This window comes from Ahaetulla prasina, chromosome 18, assembly GCF_028640845.1.
Source record: "Ahaetulla prasina isolate Xishuangbanna chromosome 18, ASM2864084v1, whole genome shotgun sequence".
NCBI lineage: Eukaryota > Metazoa > Chordata > Lepidosauria > Squamata > Colubridae > Ahaetulla > Ahaetulla prasina.
The window spans coordinates 5555478-5569362 of NC_080556.1; the positions used below are offsets into that span (position 1 = coordinate 5555478).

Here is a 13885-nt window from a genome sequence, read left to right on the forward strand (position 1 = left end):
AAGGTTGGAGACCTCTGCTTTGGGGGATGAACTGATGTCATTCATTACTGATTGATTTTATGTCATTTGGGGAGTACGCAAGGGTGGGATTTAGCCGTTTTGGGCAAACCGGATGCTAATTTTACATCTGGTTCGCCAAACCGGGAGTTGTAAGGACTGGCTGGCTCCACCCACCCCGTCCCTCCCCTCCCAGGAGTCTCCACATGACCAATTTTAGATGCTAGGTAAATGCAGCACCCGCGCGGAGGCTCCAGGAAGGTGAAAAACGGGTCTCCCAAAAGTTCTGGAAGTCTGAAAATGGGCCCGTTTCCGGCCTCCAGAACCATGGTGCAGGAGGCCGAGTAGGCCACGCCCACCATGGCCACACCCACCCAGCAACTGGGCAGAAAACCGGTTGCTAACATTTCTGAATCCCACCCCTGGGTGTATGGTATTTTGTTTACATAGCTCTATTTGACTATTATGTTGGGTACTTAGGGTATTTATATATATATAGCTGTGCCTCCTGGGCCTCCTGAGCAGCAATTGGAATAAATCTACTAAATAATTGGGCTATAGTGCTATCTCGGTCTTTCCCCGCCGGCTTTAATCCAGATCTCAGTTACTGAACTGAGCAAGGGATTGGACTAAATTGCCTTCAAAATCTAATCTCTTGTCACAAAGGCTTGCTTCTCCACCGGGAGCAAGGACCAAGATCTTATTTCTGAAATGGATTTCATGTCATTTCGCTCAAAGTAAAATGATAACTCCCGACTAAACTTTGTGGTCTATAATCCAATCCCATTAAAATGCTGGTTTTCTCTTTCCTAAGTGTACGGCACGAACATCGGTCTGAAAGTATCGGTCTGTGCGCGTAGGTGTTGTGTATCTGTGTACAAGCATACACAAGGTAAACAATGCAATTGGGCCCGCATAATAACAACAACAACAAGAGTTGGAAGGGACCTTGGAGGTCTTCTAGTCCAACCCCCTGCCCAGGCAGGAAACCCTACACCACTTCAGACAAATGGTTGCCCAATCTCTTCTTAAAAACTTCCAGTGTTGGAGCATTCACAACTTCTGGAGGCAAGTTGTTCCATGGATTAATTGTTGTAACTGTCAGGAAATTTCTCCTTACTTCTAAGTTGCTTCTCTCCTTGATGAGTTTCCACCCGTTGCTTCTTGTCCTGCCCTCAGGGGCTTTGAAGAATAGCTTGACTGCCTCTTCTTTGGGGCAGCCCCTGAGATATTGGAAGACTGCTATCATGTCTCCCCTGGTCCTTCTTTTCATTAAACTAGACATACCCAGTTCCTGCAACCGTTCTTCCTATGTTTTAGCCTCCAGTCCCCTAATCATTTTTGTTGCTCTTCTCTGCACTCTTTCTAGAGTCTCAACATCTTTTTTACATTGTGGCGACCAAAACTGAATGCAATATTCCAAGTGTGGCCTTACCAAGGCATTATAAAGTGGTATCAACACTTCACGTGATCTTGATTCAATCCCTCTGTTTATGCAGCCTAGAACTGTGTTGGCTTTTTTGGCAGCTGCTGCACACGGCTGTCTCATCTCTAAATGGTTGTCCACTAGGACTCCAAGATCCCTCTCACAGTTACTATTATTGAGCAAGGTCCCACCTATATGGTACCTGTGCATTTTGGGTTTTTTTGCCTAAATGTAGAACATTACTTTTTTCACTGTTGAATTGAGTTCATTTACTCCACATGGTGCTGGTCTTAGGAGCAGCTCAAACTTTGCTAAATTCGGAAATTTTCTGATTTTGGTCTAAGGTTAACCCCCCAAACATTGAGTTCACACCTACATTTTAAGCCATGGTTTCTTACAAGCCAACTGCAGCCTGGTTTACACAATCAGAAGTCTTCAGAGCTAAAGTAAGCCAAACCAGAGCAGATAGATTAAGACTTAGTGAAACCTATGAGTGCAAACTGTTAAGGTTCTGCATGGACAGGAAGAGGAGGATTAAACCTTTCCCTGCCCCTTTAAAAATCCCACTTCTTCCTTAAATAATTTCCTAGTCACCAGCCTGGACTGGCATCACATCCGAAGGAATGCATCTCTCTCTTGTTTTATACACCCAGAGAGAGTTCAAAGTCCACATGATTTAAACGAGCAAACATGCAGCTGAGTCCAGTGGATTGGAATGAATGAATGGAGGAGTTTTTTTCGGTTTGGAATAACGCCAGCCTTCGCCCTACACACTCCCGTCAAGGTGTTGTTGTTTTTTTTGCCTCCGTTCTTTCTAATCTTCACTTCCTTCTACAGCAGAGGGTCTGGCTCCCTGTACTAAAGTCCCAGTTTATTTTCTGTGGTGTGCGCGTGTTTCCCCAAAAACTGGAAAATAAGCCCTAGCGTGATTTTTCAGGGTGCTCGTAATATCAGCCCTACCCCCAAAATAAGCCCCAGCTAAGATTGTCAGCCAGATCGATGCATTTAGTACCATATTTCCCTGAAAATATTTCCCATATTTCCCAACTGGAAAATAAGCCCTAGCATGGTTTTTCAGGGTGCTCATAATATCAGCCCTACCCCAAAAATAAGCCCCGGGTAAGAATGTCAGCCAGATGGACACATTTAGTACCATATTTCCCCAAAAATAAGACTGAACTGGAATATAAGTCCTAGGGCGTCTTTTGGAGCAAAAATTAATATAAATCCCAGCCTTTTTTTTCAGGGAAACATGGTGTATGTCTGTTTCTGTGTCTGTATCTCTCTCTCTCTCTCTCTCTCTCTCTCTGTGTGTGTGTGTGTGTGTGTGTGTGTGTGTGTGTGTGTGTAGAGAGAGAGCACAAGTAGGTTGGCTGGGAGACAGAAGGAATTAATCTGCATTTGATACCTTGGTCAGAAAACTCTGTTCAAAGGCCAATTGCATGAAACTTTGAAGTCTTTCGGTTATGGATGGCATTTTCTCTCTCTCTCTCTCTCTCTCTCTGTGTGTTTGTGTGTGTGCAGCTGAAAGGAGGAAGGAGGAGGGAAAAAAGACAGTCAGGAAAGTTTATTGCTGCTCCAGCAGAATTCCAGAAGTGGTCTTAATATTTTGCTCACAGAGAGAATGTATCGTGTGCTACAGTACGAAGGGATTCAGCCGGTTCAGGCAAACCAGTAAATTGCTGGCTTTTCCCCTTCTCTCGCCTCCCTGCCTCTTCCAGGAGTCCCCACGTGCCCGATTTTGGCTCCCAGGTAAGTGCAGGAAAGCCTCCTAGGCCCAAAACGGGGCCGGGGGGATGCCATGCCCCCCAGGGGCCTGTTTTCGCTCCCAGGAGGCTGCAGGGAGGCCTACTAGGCCCAAAACAGGGCTCAGGGGGGCGGCGCATCCCCCACAGCCCATTTTTGCTCCCAGGGCAGTGCAGGAGCCCGAGTGTTGCCTGTCAGACCTCATGGCCACGCCCACCATGACCACGCCCACCCAGTCATTAGAGCAGAGAACCGTTTGTTAAATTATTTGAATCCCACCACTGACCAGGGACACCATTTGGTGTCTATATAAATTATATATATTTAACATACCGGTGTATTAACTGTATAAACAGTTGGTCTTTTGATTTGTGTCTGGCGGTGGAACCTATATAGGTAGTCCTCGACTTATAGCAGTTCATTTAGTGACCGTTACAACGGCACTGGAAAAAAAGGGACCTATGACCATTTTTCACACTTTACAACCATTACAGCATTCCACATGGTCCCGTGTTCAGAATTCAGACCCCTGGCAATCGTATTTATGACGGTTGCAGTCTCGAATTTACGACGGTGGCTGTGTCCCGGGGTCATGTGATCGATGCCTTTTGCAACTTTCTGACAATGGGAAGGCCGGATTCATTTAGCAGCCATGTGACTAACGTAACAGTTGCAGGGATTCACTTAATGACAGTGGGAAGAAAGGTCGCACAAAGGGGCCAAGCTCACGTAAGAAAAGGTTTTCACTTAGCAACGTAAATTGTGGGCTCCGTTGTGGTCATAAGTCGTGGAAGAAGCCGCTGCGAAGAAGCTCAAATAATACCAGCCGGGTTTTTTTAAAAAAAAAAAATCAGAATTTATGGAATACATTCTCTGCCGTAACGGCTAATAAGCGATAAATGCACACACACAGCATGGTATGGCAGAGAGCAGGCAAATATTGCGGCTTGTTGGAAAAAAAAAATAATAACCATAGGTTGGAAAGCAAATACAGAGAAAAAGTTAAAGAGGCAATCAAACCGGAATGTGTAACTCTGAGCACATTCCAGTTCTTAAGACGCCCCGAGGAGTTTCTTTTGGGGTTTTGCAGCTTACTGTTAAAACACACACCCTTAAGCACACACACACACACACAGTTCTTATGAATGGGACACACACCATGTCGGTCGCCCGATGAACAACAACAACTAAAAAAGCCCAAAGTTGTATCCAGAGATTCACAGAGCTAGAAATCTGGCTGTTTCCCCCAAAAAAACATAAGCTAGGATAAGAGACCAAGTTCCTTATAGGATTTTATATTTTAGTCTGAATGTTTTTCTCCCCCCCACTCTTTGGCTCGTACATTATTCTTTTCCTTGTTTTTATAGTCCTCACACACTTTGTAGTAATGGATGCCACCCAGAGCCTTTGCCGCAGTTGGGTGGCCCCCAGAAATTCGACAAGTGAGTACAAATTGCAGGAAATCCAAAACAGACCATGTTTTATCTTATCGCGGCCTGCTGTGTGAGTGTTCAGTCTTTTTTTTTTTTAAGGTTCTGGTCCTTATAACACAGGTCCTTATACTGTGTTTCCCGGAAAATAAGACCCTGTCTTATATATATTTTTTTTTTTTGAACCCCGAAATAAGCATTTGGCCTTATTTTCGGGGAGGTCTTATTATTTTGGGGCGTGTGGAGGAAACCAGAAAACGGCGAGGACCGACTGCGCGTGCGTTCAAATATTTTCAGGGACGGATTATTTTCAGGGTGGGGGATTTATTTTCGCGCATGCGCTCGAAATCCCGATTGGGTTTATTATCAGGAGATGCCTTATTTTCGGGGAAACAGGGTGGTAAATTCTGAAATGGGCAGCCCAAGGGATTGGGAGTAATTGCTAGGAATTCCTGATGGCCTATTATAATTTTAGGTATTTCCCGCGATTAATCCAAGTTCAGGTTAGCCCTCGACTTACGACAGTCCATTCAGGGCCTGTTCAAACTTACAACGGCGCTGAAAAATGTGATTCGCAAAATCATTTTCCAGACTTAAGGCCATTGCAGCATCCCCACGCTCACAGGGAACGAAATCCGGATGTTCCTATTTATGACGGGCTGCCGTGATCCCGTGATCCCCTTTTGCCATCTTTGGACAAACAAAAGCAGCGGGGAAGACACCAGGTTCACTTAGCAACCGTGTTCCTAATTTAACAATAGCAGCGATTCACTTAGCAACCGTGTTCCTAATTTAACAATAGCAGCGATTCACTTAGCAACCGTGTTCCTAATTTAACAACTGCAGTGATTCACTTAATAACCGTTCCCAATTTAACAATTGCAGTGATTCACTCAACAACCATGTTCCAAATGTAACAATCGCCATGATTCACTTTACGAACCGTGGCAAGGAAGTTCATAAAAATGGGTCGAGACTCCCTTAACGAAGGTCCCTCTTAGCACTTGGGGCTCCGTGGCAGTCGTAAGTCGAGGACTGCCTGTAAAATGATAAAAAGCCGAGCCTGGGACTTACCTTCGACGCAATGCTCCACCTCTTCCAGGTTGCGCAGAGTAATCCTCATAAGGCTGGAGTTGAGCATCAGTTCATTCTTGTGAGCGGGCCACATGTAGTGCGGGGCGGGATTGACGAAGAAAATCCGGGTGTCCCCAGTGGAGACCTGGTTGTCGCAGATCAAGGGGTCCCCAAACCCCCCAATCATCACCTTGTTCCCGCCGTCCAAGAGGATCTCGTGAGTCACCACCTCTTTCCCCTTCAGGTACCGCCAAACCCTCACCTGGAAGAAAGGAGGACCAATGAAAGGAGGTGACGTCAGGAAGAACGCCGACGGAAAGAACTGCGACTCCGAGGGGCCCGTGCGGTCGGTTGCTAAGAGTTGACAACCGGTTGTCTATCACAACTTGCCGTGGCCAACTTGCCACAAGACAACTCAGCCTGGCCAATTCGCTGCAGGGCATCTCGACACCGGACAAGCATTATTGTAAACATTGAAGAAATAGTCTTAATACCGTGAAGGTGAACCTATGACACAGGTGGCCCGCAGAGCCCTCTCTTTTTTTTTTTTGCATTTATATCCCACCCTTCTCCGAAGACTCAGGGCGGCTTACACAGTGTCAAGCAATAGTCTTCATCCTACTTGTATATTTATATACAAAGTCAACTTATTGCCCCCAACAATCTGGGTCCTCATTTTACCTACCTTATAAAGGATGGAAGGCTGAGTCAACCTTGGGCCTGGTGGGACTAGAACCTGCAGTAATTGCAGGCAGCTGCCTTACCAGTCTGAGCCACAGAGGCCTCTCTGCAAGCACGACAGCATCGCCACAGCCTAGGTGCACCGCGCATGCACATGTGCCTCCCGCCAGCCAGCTAGTCTTCGGGCCTCTGCTGCACATGCAGGGGGGCAGTGCGCATGAGGGGGATGTGGGCTCATGTGCAGAGGGGCAGGGCGTATGTGGGGGCGGGGTGCAGGTGGCTTTCCAGAACCGAAACGGAGCACTGGGGGGGGGGAAGGCCCCCTTGCCCCATTTTGGGCATGGAACACCTCCTGCACCAACCTGGAAGCCAAAATGGGGAGTGGGGGGGCGGCGCATGCACAGGGGGCATGCCCGGGGATGCACAGACATGCGCATGGGTTATGCACACATGCACGGGGGGCGGGGATGTCCAACAGAATCATTAAAGAAAGAATGCCAAAGGAAGAACAAAATAAAATGCGAATGCAAAAAAAAACAACTTTTAAAATTATTTTAAATAATTAAATTGAATTGGTGAATTAGTTGGCTGCGGCGAGTTGAGGGCGGCCACAGAACCGCACTCCGAAGAGCATTGTAAAATCCCATTTTTTTTATTATAGTGTCTCTCTTTTTAGATTAGAATCCGCATCTTCATAGCTGGGAAGTTTCAGCCGGCAATTTTTTTTCTTCTTCTGCGTTGTTTGTCTCCCTAAAACCTTCTGCACCCAATTAAATTAAAACCATAAACTACAACGATCACAAACAAAACCGGCACAAGAAGAAGAGGGAAGGACAAATATAAAATTTGCCAAATTAAGCCAAGGCGAAGAAGGGAGGGCAATATGTTGCACATCCTAAAGTCAAGATGCAGCAAGGTTTTTTTTTAAAAAAAATTGAGACTAAGGGGAGGGGAATTATACCAATTCGGGGAGGAATTAAAACAACTGTCAGCCAATTTAAGTGTGGAGCATGGAGCCAGGCCTCCAAAAAACGATTGGGGAATTGTTGAGCACCTTGGATCACAACTCCCATCATCCGCAGCCAACATGGACTTTGTAGAAACATTGAGCAAAAGACCCGTGGCAAAGGCTACAGGAAAGACTAAAAGGTCAAAGGTAAAAGGTTCCCCTCCCACATCTGTGCTAATCGTTCCCGACTCTAGGGGGCGGTGCTCATCTCCGTTTCAAAGCCGAAGAGCCGGCGCTGTCCAAAGACGCCTCCGTGGTCATGTGGCCGGCGTGACTCGATGCCACAGTCAGATTTTTTTTTTTCCAGACTGACTTTCCCCTTACCATACCCGGAATATTTCTGCATGGCGGCGGAACCCCTTGTGCAGAGTGGTAAGAGGCTGACAAACACTTTTCAGTATCGAGAAGCAAATATTAGACATTCCTCAAATTTGACCTGACAGAGGCTGGCATTTTTCTATCTAGGAAGGTCACAGTTTATAGTGGACTTACGTGTGATGGCATTTAATTCTACAGAGGAATTATTGAGTCTGTCATTTGCACCTCTATAACTGTCTGGTTCGGATCTGCAACCCAACAAGAAAAACACAGACTTCAGAGGATAATTAGAACTGCAGAAAAAATAATTGCTACCAACCTGCCTTCCATTGAGGACCTGTATCCTGTACGAGTCAGAAAGAGGGCTGTGAAAATATTTACAGACCCCTCGCATCCTGGACATAAACTGTTTCAACTCCTACCCTCAAAACGACGCTATAGAGCACTGCACACCAGAACAACTAGACACAAGAACAGTTTTTTCCCGAAGGCCATCACTCTGCTAAACAAATAATTCCATCCACACTGTCAAACTATTTACTGAATCTGCACTACTATTAATCTTCTCATAGTTCCCATCACCAATCTCTTTCCATTTATGACTGTATGACTATAACTTGTTGCTGGCAATCCTTATGATTTATATTGATATATTGACCATCATTTGTGTTGTAAATGTTGTACCTTGATGAACGTATCTTTTCTTTCATGTACACTGAGAGCATATGCACCAAGACAAATTCCTTGTGTGTCCAATCACACTTGGCCAATAAAATTCTATTCTATTCTAATTTCGTTGTACGAGGTGCAAAGACAATAAAGCAGTAGCGGGATTCAAATAATTTAACAACCGCTTCTCTGCGCTAATGACCAGCTGGGTAGGCGTGGCTCGGTGGTCATGTGACCGTGTGAGCGCGGCCAACTCAACGCCACTCACATCGATGGGCGCTTTGCCTTAGTTGTTACAATGTAATAAGGGTTAACCAGAGAGGCGGTTTCTGTAAGCAGGGCAATAATGGTTAGGCTAGAAATACCACCAGAATGTTTCCTTCCTGCCTTCCTTACAGGATTAGCTCTGTAAAGTGGGGGGGAAAAAACAAAATAAGATTTCTTCCAACAACCGGTTCTCCGAACTGCTTAGAAAGTTAACAACCGGTTAGGTGCAAACCGGCTGAATCCCACTGCTGCAATAAAGTAAACTCAAACGCAGACACCTGGAACCTCGGGAGGACAGAAGAAATGGCCCTAACAAAGCCCACGTTAAGAGAGGCCAGCTGACACCGGAATGAACAGGAACCACACACCGGTTGGGGAAAAAAAAAACCGTTCCAAGAAAGGGAGAAGGTCTGTTGGCACCGACTGCCTTACACTTTGCTCCAGATTCAAGTCACGGCAGGAGGAGAGAAGGGAGAGAGAAGAACCCACAACCTGCAAGCGCACAAATAGCCCCACCTAATTTCTTGGCAAAACAGAGGGAAGATTAGGAATTGGAGAGGCCCAGGGTGTGCATAGCTTGATGGGAGGAAAATGTCGGTAAAAGCAGATTTTTATGCCAGCCTGGGCTCTTCTTCCCCACCTGTTTCTCTGAACTTATCTGCAAGTGTTTGGGAGGGGTTTTTTGCCCCCCCCCCCACAAGTAAAAGAATGTCTGGAGTTGTTGACCCATACCAATCTATAAAATGTTACTTTATTTAAAAAAAATATTTACGAGTTTGAAAAGATTGCAGAGGCAAATAAATGTCTTTATAGATAAGAGCCATCTAAACACAGCAGATATTTAGCTACATGTTGCTAAACGTAGCAAGTACTTTATTGTTATTTAAACACATATCACAACTACCAAACCATCTTCTTTTAACAACTGTGTCCTTTGCACTTAAGGGAGGCATATTTTTCTGGGAATTTAAAGATTATCTATCACCCTAATTCAAACACACTCCTTCCTTCCTTCCTTCCTTCCTTCCTTCCTTCCTTCCTTCCTTCCTTCCTTCCTTCCATCCATCCATCCATCCATCCATCCTTCCTTTATGTATGTATGTATGTATATGTATATGTATAAAGCAACATACTATATTGATATAATACTGTATAATTAAGATATATAATACAATAGCACCGTATTGATTAGATAAGGTCATATCAGAATCCAAAACAGAACAATAAGGCCTATCTATAAAATACGGTTATATGGACCCTAAGTGAAATTACCTTTTCAGGATCAATGAAAAAGCTCTCTACAATATTTGCCACAATATTTAATAAATAAGTACAGCTCATTTAGTTTTTCCGCAGTCCAATCCACTTCGTTCTACGACTAACCCATTTTGCGGATTAAAAACAGCACTGGCCACCAAGAGCTTTATGAAGAAAATAAATGAACTTTAAAATAATGAATGAATGCAGGTGGGAAACCAAACCAAAAACTCAGCTCCGAGCTGCCTTAAGGCCTGTAATCTAGACAAGGCATCTGTTGTGGGTTTTTTGCCTGGGGTGATGAATATGTTGGCAGGATCAGCCAAGGACTAAAGATTTGCAGAGATTCATTTTTTTCAACCTGGCTGGGGAAGGAAGGAAGGAAGGAAGGAAGGAAGGAAGGAAGGAAGGAAGGAAGGAAGGAAGGAAGGAAGGAAGGAAGGAAGGAAGGAAGGAAGGAGAATCACTAAAACAGCCAGTTCAGGAAAGTTAAAAAGTTGAAAACACCTATCACCTTCCCCCACAGAGCCTGGGGCAATTAAAATGAGCTCTCCTAAGCTCCTGGAGAGATTCCATTTGGGTACAAAGAGGATTTTTTTTAAAAAAAAAAGGTGGAAAGGAAGAATACTAAAAGGATCAAGTCTGAGCAAAGGTGATACCAGCCACAAGAGGTATGGAAGGCAGAGAAAGGAGGAGGGGAAAAAACAAACAAACAAGAAGTACCGTATTTTTTGGAATACGAGATGCACTTTATTGTCTCTCAAAAGAGGGCAAAAATGTCTTGTGCATCTTATAAGAACGAATATTGCCGAAACCCCGGCCACCCCACTGGCTGTTGTTTGGGCCTCTGCATGCCGTGTTTTTGGGCGTTTTTTTCAGTCTTTTTCAGGCCTTTTTTTTTTGAGGCTTTTCTGGCCCATTTTTCCAATCCTAATCTTTTGCTTCTTGTCGTTTCCCCCCCCCGCCCCCCCCCCTCAATAGTTAATCAGTTGTCTGGGAAATCAATGGCAGGAAGCAATCCACTGCATTTCTTTCGTAAGCTGCCTTTTCTTATCTCGGGGTCTCTCAGACCCTAGAAATGTGGGTGGGGGTGTTAGGACTTAACACAGAGAAGATCAGCTTGAGGCAATTCCCCCCCCCAAGTATTTTGAGCTTCAATCCACCTCAAAGTCGCAAGTTTTCCGTGCCTGTCCTTTGAGCCTGTAGGAATTTAGCACCTACCCCCCTCCTAGAAGGAAATATTTTAGAAAATATTTAAAAAGGCAGAATATTATATTTCCCTGGATGAGAAATGGAGAAACATGTTTTAAAGACAAAGCAGCTCCCTGCAACTTCCTGCCACCCCACACCTTTGTCAATGGGCCATTAAGACCTCAGCCAAGCTCACTCATTTCCCCCCACCTTTGTCAATGGGTCAGAGGTAGAAACTCATTCTCCCCACCTTTGTCAATGGGCCATCATCTGCAACATAATAGAACCCATCTAGCAACAGAAACTCACCACCTGGCAAGGCTCAGGCAAGCTTGAGGGACAACCTACAATGTTAGCTAAGACCCCTAGACCACCTGGGAGTTTGACAGCCAATCAGGATACTCTTCCTGTGCCCCAGAAAGTTCAAAGCTCAGAAAAAGCATAAAACCAGGGAGCGCACAGGATCTCAGCCCTTTTTTCTGTTCAGGAACTCAAGCCATGTGATCCTGACCACCATTAAACCATCTTTCCAAGCAGTCTCCATGTTTCCAGTGTCTTTGTCCCCACTTGGAACTGAACCCAGATGGATATTTCTTCCAACAAGCCTTAAAGACAACCCCGTGAGGTAGACTGAATTCTTAGGTTTAGTGACTTATTGCCGTTTTTTCACCGCTTACGACTAAAATTCAAAAATTTTAGCAAGGGGTTCTCTGCCACAGTTGCTGGGTGGGCGTGGCCATGGTGGGCGTGGCCTAGTCGGCCTCCTGCACCATGGTGGAGGGGGCCATTTTTGCCCTCCCCGGGCTCTGGAGGCTTTCCTTGAGCCTCCGGGAGGGCGAAAACAGCCACCCCAGGTTCCGGAGGCCCATCCTTTTCCAGCCTTCTCGAACTTCCGGTAGGCCCGTTTTTCGCCCTCCTCGAGCCTCCGTGTATGCCCTGCGCTTACCTGCATCCAAAACAGGCTGTGTGGGAACTCCTGGGAGGGGCAGGGTGGGGTGGGCGAGGCCAGCCAGGAGTGGGATTTGGGGGTTCTCCAAAATGCACAGAACCTTAGCTAGAGGTTCTCGCGAACCCCCAGCAGCCCCACCCCTGCTTACGACTGTTGCGGTATTGCCCACGGTCACGTGATCAAAATTCGAACACTTGGCTCATATTTATGACGGTCGCAGTGTCCCGGGGGGGGGTGTCACGCGATCCTCTTTTTTGCGACCTTATGACAAGCAAAGTCAATGGGGAAGCGAGGCTCACTGTGGCTAGGAAGGTGGTAAAATGGACAGAAATTCACTTAACGATTGGAAATTTGGGGCTCAATTGTGGTTCTTATGTCAAGGACTACCTGTACCAAATTTTCGCGCACCCTCTCCTCGTTCCCCATGGACAAGCGGTGCTATAGAAATATTTTTGGAGAATACAACGTGGATTTGATGTCGCAATATAGATTGAAAAATACCAGCAACTGGCTGGCACTTCAGTGTGGTTTGTTTGTTTTAAAATCAGCAAGGTTTAGCAGAAGGAGAGGTGAGGTGTGGGGGGGGGGGAATCCATAGCTGGGAGGTGATTTTAGAGTCAAACAATAGACAGCAACTGTTTTTAAATAGAGATCTGATTCCAAAGGGTGGCTTTGAAACTTTTCCAAACAGAATGCGTAAAAAAAGGAACTTCGCTGTATGGTGCAGATGTTTGAGGTCGGATTCCCACAGCAGCAATTTTTCAAAAGACTCTTCAAGCAATCGCCTCGCCTTACTTGCTGCCTAAAAATACTTAATTATGCACCAGCAGAACATTTAAACCCAATGAGAAGCACATGTCCTTGTCTTAAAAATGAAATTCTGTCCAAATGTTGTTGTTGTTGTTTTTTTTTTAAAAAGTAGCTATAATCAAATAGACATTCATGATTGTCACCCAAACCATCTTAGAACTGAGTTGGCACTGAAGGGAGATCAAAAAGAATCAACGTTGTCCACATATAATATGGATGTTGTTGTTGTTACTATTACTATTATTATTATTAGAATATATAATATAACAACAGAGTTGGAAGGGACCTTGGAGGCCTTCTAGTCCAACCCCCTGCCCAGGCAGGAAACCCTACACCATCTCAGTCAGATGGTTATCCAACATTTTCTTAAAAATTTCCAGTGTTGGAGCATTCACAACTTCTGAAGGCAAGTCGTTCCACTTATTAATTCTTCTAACTGTCAGGAAATTTCTCCTTAGTTCTAAGTTGCTTCTTTCTTTGATCAGTTTCCACCCATTGCTTCTTGTCCTGCCTTCAGGTGCTTTGGAGAACAGCCCGACTCCCTCTTCTTTGTGGCAGCCCCTGAGATATTGGAACACAGCTATCATGTCTCCCCTAGTCCTTCTTTTTATTAAACTAGACATACCCAGTTCCTGCAACCGTTCTTCATATGTTTTAGCCTCCAGTCCCCTAATCATCTTTGTTGCTCTTCTCTGCACTCTTTCTAGAGTCTCAACATCTTTTTTACATCGTGGCGACCAAAACTGGATGCAATATTCCAAGTGTGGCCTTACCAAGGCATTATAAAGTGGCACTAACACTTCACGTGATCTTGATTCTATCCCTATGTTTATGCAGCCTCTGTTTATGTTTTTTATAAGGAAAAACAGCTGGATGACAGATTAAATAGATGGAAATCCGAAGCTTTGCATGGACAGCATTTGAAATACATTGAAGGAAAATGTGATGACAACTTGACATGGGCATAAGATAGGAACCATCAAGAAAGAAACGGAAGGTTTAATACTCGCTGCTCAAGAACAAGCACTACAAACTAATGCCATGAAAGCAAAGATACAAAA

The 13885-nt window shown here is 45.1% G+C and overlaps 1 protein-coding gene across 1 annotated transcript in view; it reads right to left on the reverse strand.

Annotated features, from left to right (window-relative positions):
- Window positions 1–13885, reverse strand: part of AGRN (agrin) — a 234597-nt gene that overhangs the window by 212771 nt on the left and 7941 nt on the right. Inside the window, exon 2 of the mRNA XM_058160877.1 lies at window positions 5674–5935. Within this exon, the coding sequence (XP_058016860.1) occupies window positions 5674–5935 (262 nt within the window). The remainder of the gene's footprint in view (window positions 1–5673; window positions 5936–13885) is intronic.